At 61.1% G+C, this 20,583-nt stretch overlaps 2 protein-coding genes across 9 annotated transcripts; one reads left to right on the top strand and one right to left on the bottom strand.

The window, feature by feature from the left end:
* The first annotated feature begins 79 nt into the window (after positions 1 to 79).
* On the top strand, positions 80 to 6,879 carry RNF223 (ring finger protein 223). The gene is made up of 2 exons (XM_025285698.3): positions 80 to 4,238; positions 5,639 to 6,879. Exon 2 carries the CDS (start codon positions 5,648 to 5,650, stop codon positions 6,395 to 6,397), a length of 750 nt encoding a protein of 249 aa, XP_025141483.3. The 5' UTR covers positions 80 to 4,238; positions 5,639 to 5,647; the 3' UTR covers positions 6,398 to 6,879.
* An 811-nt stretch (positions 6,880 to 7,690) lies between these two features.
* On the bottom strand, positions 7,691 to 20,151 carry LOC102401129 (tyrosine-protein phosphatase non-receptor type 11). 8 transcript variants are annotated; one of them, XM_044944000.2, is made up of 14 exons: positions 20,024 to 20,151; positions 14,063 to 14,185; positions 12,855 to 13,052; positions 11,984 to 12,170; positions 11,789 to 11,908; positions 11,504 to 11,617; positions 11,266 to 11,362; positions 10,974 to 11,053; positions 10,486 to 10,641; positions 10,145 to 10,276; positions 9,288 to 9,442; positions 9,114 to 9,181; positions 8,872 to 8,983; positions 7,691 to 8,505 (listed from the first exon to the last, which is right to left on the bottom strand). In XM_044944000.2, exons 1-14 carry the CDS (start codon positions 20,035 to 20,037, stop codon positions 8,451 to 8,453), a joined length of 1,611 nt encoding a protein of 536 aa, XP_044799935.2. In that variant the 5' UTR covers positions 20,038 to 20,151; the 3' UTR covers positions 7,691 to 8,450. The 8 variants fall into 8 exon arrangements, with proteins under 8 accessions (XP_044799935.2, XP_025141481.3, XP_044799933.2 ...); XM_025285696.3 differs by having other exon boundaries at positions 11,266 to 11,617; XM_044943998.2 differs by having other exon boundaries at positions 8,872 to 9,181.
* Between the last annotated feature and the right edge of the window lie 432 nt (positions 20,152 to 20,583).

The raw sequence follows: 20,583 nt of genomic DNA, 5'->3' as shown, positions 1-20,583 counted from the left end.
CTGACGAGGACCCAGACCCCCACCCTGCAGGCAGCCCCCAGCCCTGAGGATGTTAGCCATGGGAGAAGGGGGCTTGTCCCAAGTGACCTCGTGTAAGTAGGAGATCCCAGTGGCCCCCAGTTGTCAGGACGGAGATAGGGAAGCGTGTGAGTGCCTCTTAGGGAGGTTTTTCTGTGAAGAGACCGTGCCTGTGCAGACATGACAACCATGGGGCACCCATGGTGCCTGGCTCACAGCCCAAGGAGGAAGGTACACATGGGCACAGAGTGCAGGCTGGCATCAGCTGTCACCTCTGGGAGGCGAGGATGGGTGGGTGACCCTTGGAGGGGCTGGCGAGCACGGGGATATTTGCCGACTGGTAGCTTCATCCCAGGCATCCCAGCCTGTCATCAGGACAGAGTGGGGGCAGGGCAGAGAGCCTGGACTGCCTGGTCTGAGGTTTGCAGCCATTGGGCACCCCCCCGGAGGGTGTCTGTGTGGCCCTGGGCCTGGGCACGTGGGAGTACATCAGCATACTAGGGCTTGGGGGAGGCTCTGCCCTCTCTTCTGGGGACAGCGGCCCGGAACCACCTGCCTCAGCAGCCGACAGCCTTGAAGGGCTGTGGGGTTCCCATGGAGGTCCTGTGGATGCAAGATGACCCTTGGCTTCCCCTGGGAACCTCAGAGCCGCCTCTTCTCTAATTTTCCCAGCCCTGCAGCTCCCAGTCTCAGCTTTGCTCCACCCCTGGCTGCTGCTGCTGCTGCTGCTAAGTCGCTTAAGTCGTGTCTGACTCTGTTTGACCCCATAGACGGCAGCCCACCAGGCTCCCCTGTCCCTGGGATTCTCCAGGCAAGAACACTGGATTGGGTTGCCATTGTCTTCTCCGCCACCCCTGGCAGCAACACTCAACTCTGAATTTGACCCTGCAGCCCTCTGCCCCCACACTTGATATTCTGCCCCTGACCTTCCAGGCCTCTTGTAGCCTGGCCTCTTAGGCCCTCAGCCACGCTGGCTTCCCCTCTGCCACTGGACACCCTGGGCCTTGGGTGTGACTGTCTCAGGCCCCCCAAATAGTTTCAGGGACATTCCTGGACTCTTGGGCACATGACTCTGATGGGTATCCAGGCCAGAAAGCAGGTGGGGGGTGGGGCAGCTGGCAGGGACAGGATGTCTGTGTGGGGACCCTGCACAGTCCCCTCAGCTTGTCAACTGTTCCTCACCTGGACTCCATGCATTTATGTAAAAAGCCCAGATAAGGCCAATTTGTGGGGTCTTTTCTGGGCAAAGCAGGCAGGTGGGGCACCTGTCCCCTCCTAGTGCTCCACCATGTCAACCACCACAAGGAGCCCCACGTCCTAGGAGGCGAGCTTGGTGTGGGGCTGGGCAGTGGGCATGGCCCTGGGGTCATAGCTGCAGCTCGTCCATTCATTCATCTCATCTGTTCACCCGGTGCCAAAGAAGCACCCAGAGCCGTCAGAGTTCAGCAAGAGGCAGGACCAGCTGTAGAGTTGGGAGGTGGGAGCACAGAGCAGAATGAGCAGGGCCTGATGATGGGACATGAGAACAGAGGCCCTGATGGGGCCTGGGCACCGGGCCCCAGAAAGAGCCGGCCCCCAAGGCCAGGCCGACTGGGAACTTGGCTCACTGCTGGGTGTGGGAGGGACAGGACTGGAGGAGTCACCTTGTGGCCAGAGGGCAACTCCGAGCTTGTCAGGAGCCAGAGTGCAGAGGGTGGGGTGGAGGCCGAGCCCAAGTGCACCCCCTAGAGCCCCTGCTGCAGCCCAGCCTCTGCCTCCCAGGCTCTGGCCTGTGGGGCACACCAGAGTTTACACCCATGTTGAGACCTTTCCCCAAACTGGCTGTTCTCTGTGCCCCCCCTGCAAGACCTCAGAGTCTTGAAGCCAGTCCTTGCACAAGTACTGGGGCTGGGGAGCCATGGCCAGGGTGGGCCTTGTGGGGCAGGCCTGTCCCCTGCTCATTTGGCCAAAAGTAGCTTGTGCCTCCAGCCTTGGACTCCCAGGTGTCCTGAGGTCTTGGGGACCCCTACCATCTGAGCGCCATGATTGGACAGGGGTGGTCACTGCAGGCCTTTCTCTCTGCCCAGTTTGGCAAGTAAGCCCCAGCTTCATGGTCACCTGCCGGCAGCCAGGCTCCCCTCACACGTGCATACACGTGCACACACACACACAGGTACACACACAGCCAGCCGGAGTAAGCTGGTAAGCAGCTCACCTGCTCACATGAAGCCCTCACGCTCACAAGATGCAGATATTCTTCCCTCGTCATGATGAGAGTGAGCAGGTGTGTGGGGCCAGGGGATCCCTGAGCGCCACGGTCCCGTGTGGTGAGACCTGGCCCCACCCCGATGGCACATCCCTCGGGCATTCCTGTCCCCTCGCCTCGGGCACTGACTGTCCACTGAGGAGCTCGGGGTGATCTCAGAGCTCAGATATTCCCAGAAGCCCTTGGGGAGGTGTGCTCAGAAGACCAGGACACTTCCTGGAGGAGCATCAGACCCTGAGTCACGATACCCGTGGGAACCAGAGCCCCGTCCTGCTCAGGCAGGCCCCGCCCTCACAGAGACTCCCCATCCTCTGGGCCCTCACCAACCCCGCTGGCCCTGAACCCTTGCCAAGCCTCTCACCGAAGCTCTTCCTGCTCCTGGAGCACACAAGGAAGCCCTGGTTCTCTCTTCCTCTCCTGTAGTTGCCCCACACCTCAACCTCCTGCGGCTGCAGTCCTGGCTGCCCCTTTCCTCTCACTCTGGTCCCTCCTGGGGTCTGGGCCCAGGCAGCCCGCTCCAAGGCCGTCAATGCTTCTCCTAGTGCTCTTGGGGCTGAGCAGCCTCTGGGGGTCCTGAACCATCCGCTGAAGGGTCAGGGTCGTTCCCCACCAGGGTGGACCCCTCTCCCAGCCTCACCAAGCCCAACACTCACTCCCAAAAGGCTCATGATTGGGGTTCCATCTCAGGTCCTGGCCCCCAAGGTCAGATCAGGTGCACACTGAAGTGTGGTATGTGAAGCTGAGGTGGGGGGGTGGGCAGCGAAGCCACAGGGTGGAGAGGAGAGCCTGCTGTGACCCTGTGGCCAGGAGGATCAGGCAGGCTGACTGGGTGGTCACAGCCCACGCCACTGGCTAGGCTTAAGGCCCCTCCAGCACAGCCCTCACACCCTCCATCCTGGCCCCAGACAGGCCTGGGCGCAGGCTGGCCCTGTGGTGTGCTGGGACTCGGTATTGACCTGCTGAAACCATTCCCTGTTTTCCCAGGGAGACTTCCGGATCCCCTGCCTGGGTGGGTACTTCCTTGAGTCCCTTCCCTACCTACGAAACTAAGGTCCCCCCAGAAGATGCTCCCCTGAAACAAGTCCTGTGGCCAGCTTGCTGCTTGACACACCTTCACCCCTGACTCACCCCTCACTCACCCTGCAGGCACTCCCAGCCTGACCTCTCACCCCACTCCCCGGACCCAGAGCAAGGAGTTTCCTCCCAGCCCCCAAAGGCTGCAGGTGGGAAGGGATGAGCACAGCAGAAGCCCATTTGGGGCCGGCTGTGCTTTTGAGTGGCAGCCACATGGATGAGGTGGGTATTGGTGGGGAGGGGCAGGAACAGGGGCTGCTGGGGGAGGGTGTCAGTGAACTGACTGAGTGGGGGGCCTCCTTGCAAGGACCCTCTGGGGGCCCACCCAAGGAGCTTAGGTGCCCCCACCTTGAACAAGGCCAGTGAGCAGGTAGATCTGTTTCTGGAGTGGCTGCTCCAGCATCTCAGGAGCTGCAGAGTAGGGAGAGGTTTTACCAGGCACCCAGTCACCCGCTGACACCTGCCCAGACTGCAGAGGCCTACTGACCCCCAGACCCACCCCAGGTTCTGACCTCTCACTTCTGACTCCCCGCCCTCTACTGCCCAGCCTGCCAGGGAGAGGATGGGAGGCCAGCCAATCCTGGAGGCCCTGGGCCACGCCCTGGCCAGCATGATCCGAAGCGAGCGTATAAATACACCTGCCAGAAGCCCACGCCCATAGAACTCACACCTGTCTCAGACAGCGCTCCACACTTGAAGGAGCGCACACATTCCACACCCCACCTGCCCGGCACAGCTGCGGACGACAGCTCTGGAGAGGAACACTAGTCAGGGGGAACACAGGCCAGCCTGGACCAGAGGAGACGAAGCCAGCGCTTCCAGGACGAGTGAGCTTGGGGCCGCAGCCTGGCCGAATCAGCCAAGAGGGTCATGCCCGGGCCCCTCTAACCCTGGCTACCAGGTAAGGCCGGCTCAGCTGGCACTCCCGTCTCACCAGTACAGGTTCAGGGTGGAGCACCTCCTCAGAAGGGTGGGGCCCAGTGCCAAGGAACCGGTCATGTGGGGAACAGCTGGGGGAGGACGGCTGCAGTACCCCAGACCCTGCTGAAGCTGTACCTGGCCTGTGGGAGCTGCTGTCACCAAAATACGTTGACATCTCACACCTCGATGCCAGAGCACTCGTGGCATCACAGTGATACCACCGTGACTCACAGTGGTGACTGTCAGGTGGCAGCAATACCTGAGCCTTTGTGGCACGTCACTGCAAAGTCATTCCACCAGCCCTCCTGTACTGACCAGCCATTCAGGCTCGGGTCACCTCTGGGGGGCTCATGGGCTCTATGGGGTCATGTGGTCAGGTCTTCCCAAGGCCCCGGCCTCCTCTGTCCATCATGAAGGTGATGGGTGAGTCACCCCCTTACCTGCCCTCCTCCAAGCAGGACCCATGTGGCTGCCTGGGGTAGAGACCTAGGCCCAAGAAGGGGCAGCAGGCAGGTTACCTGAACCTCATCAGGGAGACAGGTTGGGCCTCCCATGGAGAGGGCAGTAGGTGAGGAGTGGAACGTCCCACTGTCTCCTGGATGGCGGCTGTGGCTGGTGTGACCCTCCCATGTGGCGGGCCAGCCCAAAGAGGATGCCTGGCTCATCCACCCTCCCCGCTCCACTGGCCAAAGGGTGAGGAGCATTTCCAGGCCCTGAGGGCCAGCATCAGGCTCTTGTCACCAACCAGACGAGCTGGCCCTACAGGTTGAGGCCATGGTGGGGAGACAAAGCCCCTCCTCAGGCCATGGCCACCACCCTTGCTTAGGCCCCCTGGTCTCCCACAGCCTGTCCAGCCAGGCCTGGCGCCCACCCTCACACAACTGCCTGCCAGTTATTGTGCGCCCACCAAATAAGCCACCCACACTGGAATCTGTGTTCAAATCAACTTCACCTGGCCCAGAGCCACACTCTTCCTGTGACAGCCCTGGGCCCCTCTGAGCTGCCTCTTCTGCACCGCGGCTCTTGGTATCAGATGACCAGGGTCCAGCCTGGCAGAGCCCTGATGTAAACAGTAACTGTTGTGGGCCGTTGTCATCATCACTTTTATTTCTGCCCAATGGCGCGGTCAGGTAGGCCAGGGCTGGTGGGAGGGGTTCACTGAGCAGTGGCCCACAGGGCCCGGCCAGGCTGGGGCACCCCAGGGTACTGACCCCTGATAAAGCACGTGAGGAGCTGGGGAGCGGGTGGGGGGACTTTGCAGAGGTGCCCACAGGCATCTCTGAGATGATGCAATGAAGAGGGATGGGGAGAGAGTGACTGACTGACCTTGCAGGAAAGGAGCAGTCAAGGTCACTCACAGTGGTCTCCATTGTCCCACAGCCCAGAACCATGTCGTCAGGCCCACAGGTGTGGCACACGACCATGCCGCCTACCAGCAGGAGCAGCCCCACAGCCACAGTGCCCAGGTCCCCCAGCTCAGCCAGCAGCCCCAGGTCTCCGGGCACCCCAGGCTCAGAGAAAGTGGCCTCCCCTCTGGAGTGCTCCATCTGCTTCTCGGGCTATGACAACATCTTCAAGACACCCAAGGAGCTCTCCTGCACCCATGTCTTCTGCCTGGAGTGCCTGGCACGGCTGGCGGCCGCCCAGCCCACAGGCCAGCCAGGTAGCGAGGCTGTGCCCTGCCCATTCTGCCGGCAACCCACAGCTGTACCCACTGCTGGAGCCCCTGCGCTGCGCACCAGCCGCCAGCTACAGGCCCGGATGCCAGCACACCTGCGACAGGAGGAGCCTGTGTGGCTAGAGGGCACCAAGCTGTGCTATTACCCACCGCCCTCTGTGCCTGGCCCGGTGGAGCCCAGCTTCATGTGTGTGGACATAGGCCCAAGCAAGCCCCCTGAGCCTGCTGCATCTGTGCCCACCCCAGACCCCGCCCAGCATCGGGGGCCCCTGGCCCGCTGCTGGGCGCGCTGCAGGGACTGGAGGCGAGTTGCGCTCATCACAGCCCTGCTGCTGGTGCTCTTCTGTGTGGTCCTCTGGCCCGTGCAGTGCGCACTCAAGACTGGGAGCCTGCGCTGCCTCCCCCGGCCACCCTCCACCGCCGCCACCACCTCCTCGCTCGGGTCCCTGGCGGAAAATTAGTGTCACCACTTCCACCCACCCCACCCCTCCAGGATCCCAGAGGAGCCCCCACATCTCTGAGGAACCCTACCCCATTCAACACACACAACCCCCCGCTCTCTGGGGCTGGGTCCTATGGGGTGGACAAAATGGTCCCTGGAGCTTCCAAGAATCAGATTGCTATGGGCTCCAGAGACCACCTCCCTAACCCCCATCTTGCAGATGGGGAAACTGAGGCCCAGAAGAGACAGCTTGGCAAGGCCCCTCCCTGTCCACACTGTGAATCACCTGTAGGACCTACCCCTTGCTGAAAAGGGAGGGGGCTTGCCACCCTCATCTTATTTTCACATTTCACCATGGCTCCTCGCTTCCCCAGGCAGGGCTGGCCCCTTCCCTTGGGTGGCCATGGGGACAGAGGGCAGTGGCAGGGAGCCCAGCTCCCCAGTGCCCATCCTGCCCTCCTGAATTGTACATTTTTAAATAAACTATTTTGTACCCACAATTGATAAGGGGTCCTCACCCTCTGTGTTCTTTCCTGTACCATTAAGCCACTTTTTCCAGAAAAGTCCAGTCTGCCCCTTCCACAAAGGCTCTGAATCCAAAGGACACCTCCTGTACTGGACTCCCAGCAGCCCCTATCGTGTGTGGCCCAAGTTCTAGGGGGTCCAACTCCGGTCCTGCCTGGGCTGTGGATGGGCTGGAGCAGTTCTGGGCTTGGCTGCCTCCCGGGGCTGGGAGGCTGCCTGAGGGAGACAGAGAGGGCCGGGAGCACCTGGGGCAGGGGGTGCCGGGATGGGGCCTTGGCCTGGTCCAGAGTCCTTCTTCCCACCCCCACTGTGCTCACAACAGGCTACAACCCCCAGAAGTCATGATCCCACGGCCCTGCCCAGAGCCCTGAGTGGAGGGCTACAGGACCTCATGACCCCTGGGAACTGAGGCTCAAGGGTGCACAGAAGCGGAGGTGGCGACAACCAGCGTATCCTGACGATCTACAGGCCTCGGGTTCCTCCAGCAGAGGAGGGCCAGACCTGGCTGGTGAAGCAAGCATCCTGGGGGATGGGCAGGAGTCCTGCCACCCCACCCCTCCCCCACCCAATACTGCTATCAGTCCAGGAATCCTGCACCGCCAGGCTGGCATGACGAAGAGAAGCCAAGCCGGTTCTGGCTTGCATAGGTCTCAGCCTCCTCATTCCTCACCCCAAAGCCCAGGACTTCCTGCTCCAACCAGCTGTGCCTGTGGCTCAGAAAGACCCTGGGGAATTGGGCCCAGTCATGGGGACCCACAGGTACCCTTTCTCCAAGCCCCAGCAAAGATGCAGAACTGAGAAGGCATTTTACTGAGGAGACCAGAAAGTCACAGGGCCATCCATAATGGGAGGGTGCCAGTGTGGACCACAAGCCAGTGATATCGCATCGTCACAAACAAGTCATGCTCTCATGGCGCCTCGCCCTCCTCACTGTGGTCAGATGAGCATGTCACATATTCCCTCATTTAACAAGCATTTATCTACGCATGACTGCAATGTGACAGTCTGGGTTACGTCTGGACGTAGCAGGACTGAGCCACTGCCAGGCCACAGCCTAGACCACGGCTGTAGGCAGGGCTGGGAAGTAACTCTGAAGGGGCGGGGGCACTCAGAAAGCAGGGAGAGGGTCACAAATGCTGGTGAACAAACTGGCACTCACTCGCTGGTCTCGTGTCCCACATTCAGAGTGACCCTCAGACATGTAGCACACATGTCTTCACCGCAACGTGCAGTTGGTCACTGGCGGCCTCCCAAACTGAGTCAAACCGCAGCCCTGCAGCTCTGCCTCCCCTCCTCCAGGAGTGCCAGGGCCACTGGATCTGCCCGCCCCTCACCATTTCTGGGCGTGCAGACCTGGTCAGGGAGGGTCTGAGGGGCAGACCCGGGACCCCACCCCCATCCCCATCCCGACTCCGCGGCGCTCAGGGCTGGGCGCCTGTCTGCACAATCCTAAACAGTCCTTTGGAAGAACGCGGAGGCCGGGCTTGCTGGGATCCCGCCTTCTTGCACGGCTCCAGCCCCACTCGGGGCACGTGCACGAGGGGCTCTCACGGCTCTAGGCCCTGCAGGTTCTCATACTCGTGGCGGGGGGCCTCCCGGGTCCTGCGGGCGGAGACAGAGTTCGACTGGGGCCCGCCCCCTCGCCCCGGTCACGCCCCCAAGCCCGGGCCACGCCCCCGAGGCCTTCCTGTTCCCCTCCCCCGCCCCGCCGCCGCCCCCGGCCGGGACTCTGCCCTTCACAGTCCCTGATTCTCCACTCACGCCGCCGGCGCCCGGGACGGCGCGGGTCCGGGGCTACAGCCGGGGTCGGCGGGCGAGACGCCCAAGTTCAGCGAGCCGCGCTCCTCCGGCCGCTCGCGCTGAGGGGAGGGGCCCCTGGTCACCATGGTGATGCCAGCGCAGGCTCCGCCCCGGCCCGGCCCCGCCCCCACAGGCTTGCAGAGGCTCAGCTGTTCGCCCTGGATGTACCGCTGCAGCGCCAGGTACACGAACTTGTACTGCGCCTCGGTCTGTACCATCCCCGAGCGCTGCCGCCGCACCAGTTGGATCGTTTTGGGGACGTCGATGTCGCAGTCTAACCCTGGGGAGGAGCGTGCTCAGGGCGGAGCGGGGCCGGCAGGGAGAAGGTGGGATGGCTAGATGCAACAAGCGGTACCGGCAAGCGCAGGGGGTGGGGCTACGTGGGGCGGGGCCTGCCTGGGGCGGCTCACCCTGCCTGCGAATGACATCCACCAGGATGTCAATCACAATGATGGTGCCAGTGCGTCCGATGCCAGCGCTGTTGGGACGGACCAAGGAGGCCTGTGGCTAGTTGACAGGACAGAGCCGTGGCCCCTTCCCCTGTCGCACCTGTATCGCTGGCCCCGCCCCATCCCCGGTCGCACCTGCAATGGACTACCATGGGTCCGGCCCCCGGCATGCTGCTCTGGGTCCGGTTCACCTCTTCCAGGAAGCTAAGGACGCCGGTGGGCTCGGCCGGGACGCCGTGGTCCGGCCAACTGAAGTACTGGTAGTGCTTCACTGTGTGTGGCGACTCCTCCTAGGCAGGGTGGGCTGGTGAGTGCCAGCTGGGAGGTCTGGGCTGTCCCAAGCACCTCGGGCTGCTGTGACCCTTGGTTGGGAGGGGCACAGGGACTGAACCGGGGAGAGACAGGGCGAGGCCCAGCGGAGTTTGCCAGAAGGAGTGACCAGCAGGGCCCAGACAGAGCTGGAGGGAGTGGGAGGAAAAGATGGGATTCAGGGCTTGGAGGACCTGCGCTGCCCGGGGAAAGGAAGAAAGACGGTCCTGGGGAGAAGCGGCTTCCAGGAAGTGAATTCTATTTAAGAAGGGCTAAACACAGAGGCTTGCAGGAACCCCCGTGGTTATCAAAGGAATACTGGCCAGGAGGGAAATGTGCCTGGGAGGGGAACTGGCCAGGAGGGAAATGTGCCTGGGAGAGGAACAGGCACCAATGGCATACAAAGAAGGCTGAAGGTACTGAGATGCCCAGGGAGGAACTGGAAGGAGAGGCCTATATGGGTGTGAGGCCACCCTGGAGCCAGACAGCTGGGTTGAGAACTTGCCTGACTGGGATCACTGCCCAGCATGGCCCAGGCCAGGACTTTGCCCACTGGGTTGAGCCATGTGGAAGCCACCAAAGCCAGTGGCATTGGGTGGAGGCTGGGCCAGCCCAGTGCAGACCTGGGGACTTCCCGAGCACGTCACCCTGGCCCCGAGGCTCCCGAGGCTCTTCAGGCTCACCTGGTCTGGCCTCCACACCTGCAGCTCCCGCACACAATAGCCCTGGGCCCAGTGCTCAGCCATGTTGCACACGTGAAGGTGGCCGTACTCTTGGCTGCCGTGCAGCTCTGGCCAGTATCGGAAACACTTGTTCTGGGGGGTGGGGGCATGGCATTAGCCATGCTGGAAGACCACCAGCACCCATGCCCCTCCTCCCTGCGGGGCACACATGGGGTCTCTCTAGGGCCCTCGCCGTGCCCCAGCATCTCTAAGACTGAAGAAGCAAAGCTGGGCCAGCTCCAACACAGGTCCAGTGGGGCACATGGCAGGAGGAGGGGAGGAACATGAGCTGGAGCTCCTACCCGGCCTCGCTCCACCTCCCTGGTGGTCATGACGATGACATGTGTGTTCTCCTGGTGCACCATGGCCCAGAAAGCAGCCACTGTAGTCGGCAGACAGCCCTGGGTGGCGATGTACACCTTGCCCAGTCCATGGCCTGGCTTCTCCTCTGGGTCACTCTGAAAGAAGGTGGGGTCAACTGCCTGCTGTTTCCAGGAATTAAAGTGCCAGAGGACCAATTCAAGTTGATGCAAATGATATGTAAAGTAGCCGAAGTGGCTCACACACAGACCATGGAAGGTGGAAGGGGCTTAGGACCAATATTTAATCCAGCAGTTTCTGGATTGGCCCCTCTGAGGACCCAGTGCAGACTGCTGCACCCTTCCTGAGTATCTGTTGTCTTTCCAAAGTCCACAGACCACTCCAGGAGCTCCAGGCTCATTATTATGGGGAATGGAGTGACCAGGGTTTGATTCATGTAGGCCACAGGTGCAGCAGGCCAAGTACCCACCCTGATGTAGTTGGCATTGATGTAGTCGGCTCCAGGCACTCTGTCATCCACATCATGAAGGATGACACGAGTGGTATCAACTGAGAAGGGAAGGTGTAGCTCAGGTCTCCAGGGAAGAGGGATCCCCGCTGACCTGTGGTGAGCAGAGGCAGAGGACGAAGGGGCAAGAGAGGGCATCGCACCAGTGGTGGGGAATGACCCCTGCCTCCACCCCCAGGACCCCTCTGCCAGATAGGCCCTGCACTTGGTGGGCGAGGACCTGGTCCCCATGTGACCCCAGCCCCAGCCTCACAGGGAAGGATGTTCTTGTATCGATTCTTGGGCTTGTTCTCCGGCCGCTGGCCTTCCTTCCGGGGGTACAGGAGCCGGCATTCCTGCTGCTGCAGCATCTGGAGGAGTGGGGCTTTAGCCTGTGGCCCCAGAGCCCTCAACACCTGCCATACACGCCCTGACCCACACCCCTCTGCTGGCCCTTGCCACAGCCCAGAGGACGGGAGTCTGAAGGGGGGCAGTGGGCAGCAGGCCGACACCTCGAACTCCTCCCAGAAGCCCTGCTTGGCCTTCTCGCTGGCATCTGTGGCCTCGCTGAGTTCCTGCACACGGCTCTCAATGCTTGCAGCGCTGATTCTCGTGGCCTTGAGGGGCTGGCAGGTAGAGGCTCGAGTTCAAGCTTAGCAAGGCCCAGTGGACCCCAGAGCGCCCTGGCCCCCACCCTTGCCTTCAGCCACCCTGCCCCAGGGGCTATGCCAGAGTCCCTTGTCCTCCAGAGGGAGAAGCTCACTCAGACCCCAAGGTTCAGGTGCCTGGGGACATACCTGCCGAAGATGCACCACAACCCCTGACCTCTCCACCATGGGGTTCTTCCTGTAGCACTCCACCAGATCTCCAAGGGTGTCGAACTGCTCACCACCTCCCACGTCGTACTTCCCATCTGGCTGTGGAGTGGCAGTGAGGGCCTGGTAGCTACCCCCTCCCCAAGCCACACCCCAAACCCCACCCCCGCCTCTTACCTGGAAGTGGATCATGATGTGGGTGACACGCGGCTGGCGGTCCACCCTGTCCAGCTGCTGTGTGAGCACTGACAGCACAAAGTCCCCAGGTTTGCTCTGACTCTCCCGAACCAGGAAGCTGCCTGGACGCCCTTTCTCCATCAGCAGCTTCTCAGCCTCCTTACCAGACAGATGCCCATGATACCACCTGGCCCAGGGCAGCACACGTGAGAAAGGAGGCCCTGGACTGGCCAGGTGAGGGGCACAGACCCTCACAAGTAGCTGAAGTCTCTGAGGCACAGACACCAAGAGAGACACACACCCACCTAGACCTCGTGGGCCCCGGGCAGCACCCACACCCAGGCCAACCTGGGTCAGCCCTGCCCACCTCTCGGACCCTTCTGCAAGCCTCCTCCAAACCTCCTCCAACCCAGAAAGCGGCAGGAGGCGGGACCCTCAGGCCCTGCAGGGCCTCAGGGTGGCCACCAGGTGGCAGCCTAGTCCTCAGCAAGGAGTGGGCCAGGCCAGCCCCACCCGGCTTCCTCAGCGGGTGCAGCTGGCTCAGGCCTCTGCAGTGCAGCCAGGGAAACCAAGACTGGGAGACCTGCTCTCCACAGGTCACCAGGCAGGCAGGCAGAGAGGAGGCCAGCTGCAGCTCTTCCACAGGCACCCCTCCGTGGCTGGTGCCTGGGACCTGGAGAACTGAGGCCAAAACCCCTGAGGAGGGAGTGCTTTATATCCCTCAACTCTGCCACCGTGGTGCCCAAGCCTGACCTTGAGTCCTGGGGGCAGAAGAAATCCAGAGGCTGTGTCCATCGACCCCTGCCCCTCGGACTCTCGCACACACACGTGTGGACACAGATGTCAGCCAGATGCAGACACAGCCGCTCACCGTTCCGACGTGGGGTCCTGGCAGCCCAGCGGGTGCCGGAGCTCCACGGGGGCCCCGCCACGCTCTCGGAGCAGCCCCCCATGCTGGCCTGTGTAGTGCTGTACCAGCTCGGCCAGCGTTGCGAACTTCTCCCCTCCATACAGATCGTAGTAGTCACCTGTGTTCTGGATCTTGATGTGAGTCACCTCATTGTGGCGCCTGGAAGGGCCAGTGCCCCAGCTGCCATCAGGGCCACTGTTCCCACCAACCACCCTCCTTCCCATGAGCACTCAGCTTTCCAAATAGCCCCAGGGGAGTTCTTGCCCTGATTTCTTGGCCTCTGCCATCCCTCTGCCCAGAACAGCCATAGTCAAGGTCAGGTCCCTCCCTTCTGCAGGTTCCTGCCCAGTTAGTGTCCAGGCCTCATCCTGGGTGGTGGGCACCCTGCCCCCATTGCCCCCGGAGAAGCCAGTACTGGGTTTGGCGACTACAGGCTTAACTCTCCTTTGGCCTGGTGGCCGAGGCTAGGGCAGCCTCTCAGGACAGACTCTGCCTCACCCCAGACCACCTCTCCAGGGGCTCTGAAGGACAGGGGGCTGGACTGCTTCTCCCAGGTGCCCAGTGTGGCTGGGGAAGCCCCAGGTAAGAACAGAATGCCTGTCTCTCAGGTGAGGGAAATCCACCCTGAGGACTCGTCCCACCTGCTGCCTCAGGTTTAGCAGAAAACCCAGAAAAACTTGGAGTGCTTTTGGAAGACACCCCCCCCCCAGACTCTAGACTGACCTGCCTCACACAGGGTGGATATGGGTCTGGCTGTCCACTCTGCTGGTCATGGACCCTCCTGCCCATCCTCCCTACACATTGGCTCTTGTAGGGCTCTGGGCAGATCTCCAGTGAGCAACATCCCCAGCAGATGGGGGTACAATTACGGCCAGTGAGGGCCCTCAGAGGGATGAGGGCATCTCACTGACCAGGGCCCACCACACTGAGCCATCCCTGAAGGTCTAAGTGGCCCCTCCTGCCCAGGGGCCACCTGGCCAGAATACCAGACCCCCCAGATCTTGCATGTCTAGCCCCCAGCAGAGGTCTCTGCTGCTCAAAATGCTGTCCACCAGCCCTCTGGGAGCACTAGGGAGCCTGACCCCCTGCTATGCCCTCAACTGAGGTTATTCCCACCCCTTGAGGTCCCCCGGGGCCTCAGGCCTGTCCACCCTGCACCACCCACCCACCTGACAGACAGTGTGAAGCCCCCGGGGCAGCTCTTGCTGGGTCTTGCCAGGAAGCTTCCGTGCTGGCCACTGGACATGAGTAGCTGCTCAGCTTCAACTCCGCTGATGTTGGGGTGAAACCACCTGAAATGAACAGGGAGAGCTGCTGATGAGAGAGCTGGGAGATACTGGGCCATCCTGACCACACCCACAATGCCCGCTGGGGTGCCCTGTGCCCACCCCCATCCTTGGGCTGTGACCACAGAGTCTGGGGTCTGTGGGGAAGGAGGTGAGGCTGGGAGCGACCAGGGACATAGATGGGCAGAACCTTTCCCACAGTGGCAGGTGGGCAGGGCAGACATCCCCTCCCAGAACACCAGCAGGAACCTCGGCCCTCTGCCGTCTCTCCCCAATTCACTGCCCACCGGGTGTCCCAGCTTGGCCAAAGGCACTCAGTATCCCCCATGGCCACCCAGAGCTCCCTTCCTCCCCTCACAGCCCGGCAGTGGACCGCGGGGGGCCCCGCCCCTCCCACCTTCTCCACTCTCTCCCAAGGCAACCTGGCAGGTCTAGTCAGTCATTTGAGCAACGCCCCTGGGAGAAGAGCACAGCCCACAGGCCCAGGTCCACCCTCCACCTGCTGCTGCCCACCAGCCTCCGCCCCTCACCACACAAGGCCATGCACCGCAGGGCTCCCTGTACCAGCTTTCTCTACTCCTGGCCCACATTGCGTGACTGAGACCCTCTCCCCTCACTCTTGGATGCGTATTCTGCTTCATTGTTCTTCGTAGCACTGAAAACTGTCCTGACATACATACATATTTATTGGCTTATCTATCTCCTACGGGAGGATTTAAGGTCCACAAGGGGTGAAAACATTCTGTGCAGGGTGTACACCAGGGTATAAAACAGAGCCTGGGAATTAACAAACAGACATGAATTCAGAAGTGAATGATTAATGAACCTAAGATAGGTGGGTGGTGGGTGGTGGGTGAGGAGCAGGTGGCTGGCAGGAGCAGGTCAGGAAGGCCAGAGAGTCATCATTTATTCTGCTGGGGGTCCAGGCTGAGAGGGGCTCAACTCTGCCCTCCCCTGCTGCTGCCCTGGGACCACCCTTCACAGTCACCCCCATGAGATGGGGGGACAGATCGGGGGGCCATCATCAGGGCTCCACAGGTGCCCACTGCTGAGATCATAACTGCTGTTTTCTTTACCTGGGTGGCTTCTTTTGTCCAGTTAGGGCAAGAATTTCTGGGCCAGGGATTAAATCTACTCGTGTGGTGGCCCCAAAGCATCTCAGGGCAGGGACCTGGCTTGACCCCCCAGCGGGACCCTGTAACACAGTGTCTGGACTTCCACTGGCAACAGTGAGTCTCCCATAGCGGCACAAAGGTCACCTCAGGAGGGTCTTGCGCCGTCTGGTTCAGAGGTATGTGTCCCTGGTTCACCGTACAGATGACACATGGTGTCCAGGGCAGTCCTGCCCCTGTCCTGCCTCCAGTGGGACACCAGGGCCCCTGACTCCAATTCTGCCACCTGCCACCTCCAGGCCCCACCCAGCTGTTCGCTGTCATAACCTGGGCACAAGTGAGGCAGGGGCTGACATGCCCTGGACAGACCCTATCCTGTCCTGTCCTTGCAGATGGCCCCGCACCATCCTGCTCCACTGAGATCTTTCTGTAATGGGAGTCAGTTCACGCCTCTTCCAGGCCCTCCTGTCCCTCCTTCTGCCCCATCCTGTGCTCTGTTTGCCCCTGCCTTCAGCTGCTTCCTTACTCCTCCAACAAGCCATCTGTGATCAGTCTATACCTCACTGTCTGATGCTCAGCCCAGGGCAGGTGTGGGGTGTGCAGGTGAATGGGTCAAAATTGAGCACAATCATAATCCCAGTTCCTGGGTCACAGTGGCCACATTTCACTGCTGAAAGCCATGTGTGGCCAGTGGAGGCTGTCGACCGCATGTGGGAAAGAATCATTTCCACCATCACAGAAAGGATGGTCCTGCACTGGTCCACACTGCTGAGTCCTCACAGGACAATTTCCCCGGGCTCTCAGGGTCTCCTCCAGCCTTCTGGGGCTGGTGCTCAGGTCTCCTCCAGAAGCACAACCTCCACTTGGGAGTTCCCCACACTCTCACCTGGTTCCCCACCTCACCTGGCCTGGGTCCCCCTCCGCCTTCTGACCCCATGGTGTTGGAACCTCCCCACTCTGCCCTCCATGTGTCTCCACATCCACACACCAGGGATATAGCCCTACCTGGGATCTGAGCTTCAAGCTCACAGACACAACCCTTTCCAGCATCTCTGTCTGAAAAGGTAACAGCATCTCTGTCTTGACATTTCCAAGATTTAAAAGTCCTGACAAGGCCCCTGAGGCCCTGTCCCACACAGTCCTCACTTAGTGAAGAGAGTCACTGCCTGACATTGCCCAGGTCCCTGCCCTCAACTCCCCAGCACTCTCCCAATGCTGCACCCTCCTGTCCTGACTTCCAAACGCCCCAGACCCAGACCCAACCACTTCTCCCACTCCCCTGGGACCAGTGCCCACTGGCTCTTGCCTGGACTGCAGTGTTGATTTCAGGCCCCATCCGTGACCCCCAGCTGAGCCATGGCAGACAAACAGGTTCTCAGAAAACACACATCAGAGCCGCGTAAGCCTTCTCAGTGGCCCTGTGTGGCTTTCAGGATGCTTGCACACCTCAAGGACCCCGCCCCCACTGGAAAGCACCCTCCCATCCCGTTGTTCATCTCTCTGTTCTCCGACCTCACCCTTCATCTGGCCACCTCCGGCTGGTCCTGCAGGCCATGGCTCACACTCCCTCTCTGTTCATTTTCTGAGAGACACACCCCAGCCCCCACCCTGCAGCACTGCAGCTGCATCTCTGCCCCTCCTTCCATGCGTGACAGCGGCAACAGCAAGCAGACAGGTGTGTACAGGCTTCTGAGTTTACCTGTCCCCCACCCCCCGCCATGTCTTCACCATCAGATGTGAACCATGGGGAGGGCAGGGTCCATTCTGACCTCCATGGCTCCCCAGGGTCCATGTTCTGAGAGGTTCTGAGAGGTTCTGAGAGGCCCAGAAGCCCAGGTGACCTGCCCAGGGCCACCCAGCACTCCCATTCAGCTCTTCCAGGGGGAGGGAGGTATCCTGCCAGCCAGTCACTTCCTGGGCATGTTTTGGGCCTGGGGTCTCGAGCTCCCTCCCATGCTGGCTCTAGAGGGGCAGTTTTTGTTGAGTAGTCCAGCAGGTGAGGCTGCCAGGGAAGGTTTCCTGGGCTAGGAGCTGCTGCAGGATGAGTTCTAGGGCCAGTCACAGAAGAGCAGGCCAGGCCACCAGGAGAAGGGTGAAGGCTTCCTGCTGTCAGAGCCACTGCAGTGAGGAGGTGGTGGGGGACTGGAACCCAAAGGAAGGTTTCTGACCCCCATCCTGGGGCCACCAACTCTGCTGAACTGCATCCTATCCCAGATGCCCACCCCCAGGCCCCAGCAGCCTCCGAATCCAGTCCGAGATGGGCGATGCCCAGAGTGTGGGGGTAAGGGTAGAAGGGGCACCCAAGCCACAGAGCAGGGAGAAGCACACACTGCCCTTTCGGGGACTCTTGCTCATACTTTCTGTCCCTCTGTCCTCCCCACAAGCTGCCCGCGGTCTGTCTGGTGGAAATCCCCAGAGGGAGGGCATCCTGAGCCGTCACGGCAGCTCATACCACTGCCTGCCTGCAACCCCAGGCTGAGGCAGGTGTCACACCCCCCACTAGGTTGAGAGGTAGAGTCAGGTGTCCAGCAGGTTGGTGCAGCCATAGCCCTGGCTGCGGGGTGGGAGGAGGTGGGAAGTTGCAAGTCCCATTTCGAATCTCCACACTAGAGTCACTTCTGTGCCAAAGAGCTCCCTGCTCTGTGGCAGGTCAGTGACTCAGTTCTGCCCTTGTCACATGGTCAGGCAGGTCCGGGAGAGGGGCAGGTGGGGTGGGCAAGATACACTGGGCTCCCCACCGAGTCAAACAGCTTGGGCCCTTCAAGGTCCAACTGAGTCTGGTCGATGCTCAGGAGCCCAAGAACAGCCCAGCCTGAACCCACTGGCCAGTGTCTGGTCCAGCTTTCTGTGTGGCCTTGGTGTCTCATCAATAGATGGGACACCCTGGGACCCTGGGAGTTCCATGAATGGCTTGTGGACATGCTATATACACGGTACCTGCAGGAAAGACACTGTTGGGATGATGGGAGATACACAGAACAGAGGGGAGGGCCCCAGGCTGGAGCTCCAGGGCTGAGGACCACAGAGCACTGTTAGTGTCTGTCTCCAGCTCCCTACCCCTAGCCCCTTCTGGTCCCTGTTTATGCAGGCCTGTCCTGTCTGTGCAGAACTGAATTAACCAGAGACATGCTTTCCTCTCCAACCTGGAACACAGGGGGAACTCGAGGGGGCTTAGTAGACCCCCATAGGACCCAGCCCCCTCCCAAGCACCAATATCAACACATCAAACCTCAATGCTAGGCAAGACCTGAGCTCAGCCCTGCCCACAGCCGGAGTCCCGGGGTGAGTGGTGGCAATGGTGATGCCCATTGACCCACAAACCACAGGGCAACGGGAAGGGGCCGCTGGGTGGGAGCAAGCGGGAGGGGGGATGTGTTTCGCTTGGGATTTGGTTGGGCTTGCCCAGGCCTGATAGGGCTGTGGGCAGTGACCCAGGGGTCAGAGGAGTGACAGTCCAGATGGTCATCACAGGGTGGGGCGGGAGGGTTGGCAAGGGCAGGCAGAGCCCCACCCGGGGCTTTCCCAGGCTGGCCCAGGGTCACATGAACATGACACAGACATGACCTTTTCTGAGCACCAGAACTTGCCTGGGGAACCAAGAAATGAGGCTCAGGGGAGCCTGAGGGTCATTCCAAACAGATCCCAAATGCCCTTCTCCCTGATCTCCAGCTGGATGTTACATCTTGGAACCACAGGGCTCTATGCTGACAGGCTCTTGGAGATCAACTCACTTCTACTGTTCCTGAGCCTTAGAGGGCCATTGGCCCTGCCAGAGGCCACCTTGCCAGGCCCACCACAACCCCTGTAGGGATTCTGGGGCCCTCACCACTGAGGCACTGCCCTAGACCCGCAGAGCAGATCTTGTCCAGCCCCTCACTGATCTAGGGAGTCACTCGGGGTCTTAGGCAACCCCTCCTGTGACCTCCAGCCTCACCGAGCCCCAGAGAGAGGTGTTCTGGATGCACCAAGTGCTAGGAAGTGGTGACAGGCGTCTCACACCTGTGTGACTCCCCAATGACATCCACATCCAGCTAGAGTCTGAGCTCACATGAGTGTGTGCACAACCAGGGAGTGGGGACTTGGTAGAAAGGGCAGGAAGTGCCCCTACCTGCACATGCCCCACCTTTCTTCTTCATGGGGGCAGAGCTGCGTCCTGTCCTGGGTTGCACACACACCGTTTCCAGGGATCTCGCCCCTAAACCTGGCCCTTAGGAGAGCCTGGGAAGGGAAGAGCCTACCTTGCAGGTCAAGGGGCTTCCAGCATGCTCCCAAGTCCTGAAACTGGAAAGGGCAGACCACCAGGTGGAAAACATCTCTGGTGGCCAAAAGGAAGGCAAGAAGTCCAGGAGAGTGAGAGAGAGAGGGTCTGTCAGTGACTTGACACCTGCTGTCCACTCTAGGCTCCAGTGGCTGCCATGCAAGAGCACCATCCATTCCCTAGGGTCAGGGAACCTCTGACCTCCACCCAGGCCCAGCCCCAGATTGAAAGAGTCCTTTCCACCGGCCACAGTAAGGCTAGGCCTCACTGTCCCAGGACCCAGGAATCTGGCCCTGGCTGTGGAGATGTCACAGGTCACATGTGGAGATGACATGTCAGAAGGTCAGGCCTGGGGTCCACCGGTCAGGAGCAGATGTCCCGGGTCGCATGTCTCCCGCACCCCTTGTCCGCACCCGTTGGCCCGAAGCGCATGTGGTGGGGTTCAGCGTCAGGCCACCGGGTGGCCAGGCTCACCTGCGCGAGGTCATGTCTGCTGGGCTCCGGCTCTCTGGTAGCTCTGAGGGGGCCCCGCCTACCCAGAGGATCCTCCCATCAGAGCCCCGCCCACCGGGACCCGCCCCGTCCAAGGAGCCGCGCCCATCGAGAGGTCCCGCCCCTCCAATATCTCCCTTAAAGGAGCCGAGCCCTCAGGTCTCGCTGCCTTGCTGGCAGGTTGGGTTAATAGCACCAGTTCCTAAGGTCCCTCCGAGCTTCAAGACAAGGGGTTCACACCATATTATGGGCTCAGAGGGCGCAGGTGCCAGGCGGCCCTGGACGGAGCTGCACGGAAAGTGATTAATTATGGGTCCTGCTCGTTTTGGTGCTTTCCTTCCAAGAACCTTTCTGGCTCCGCCTCTGTCCTGAGGGAGGAGGGGCTGCACTCCCCACACCCTGGAGGGAGGGGCTGGGAGCTAGAGAAGCGGGCGGAACAGGCCCTACCCGCCGTGTGTCCCAGAGAGGGCCCCAAAGGGGCGGAGGTGGGAGCCCACCTGATAACTGGGCCCTTTCGTCTTACCCAGTCCTATGTTGCGCTG

This window comes from Bubalus bubalis, chromosome 5, assembly GCF_019923935.1.
Source record: "Bubalus bubalis isolate 160015118507 breed Murrah chromosome 5, NDDB_SH_1, whole genome shotgun sequence".
Classification (NCBI taxonomy): domain Eukaryota; kingdom Metazoa; phylum Chordata; class Mammalia; order Artiodactyla; family Bovidae; genus Bubalus; species Bubalus bubalis.
This window is presented reverse-complemented; position numbering and strand designations above follow the sequence as displayed.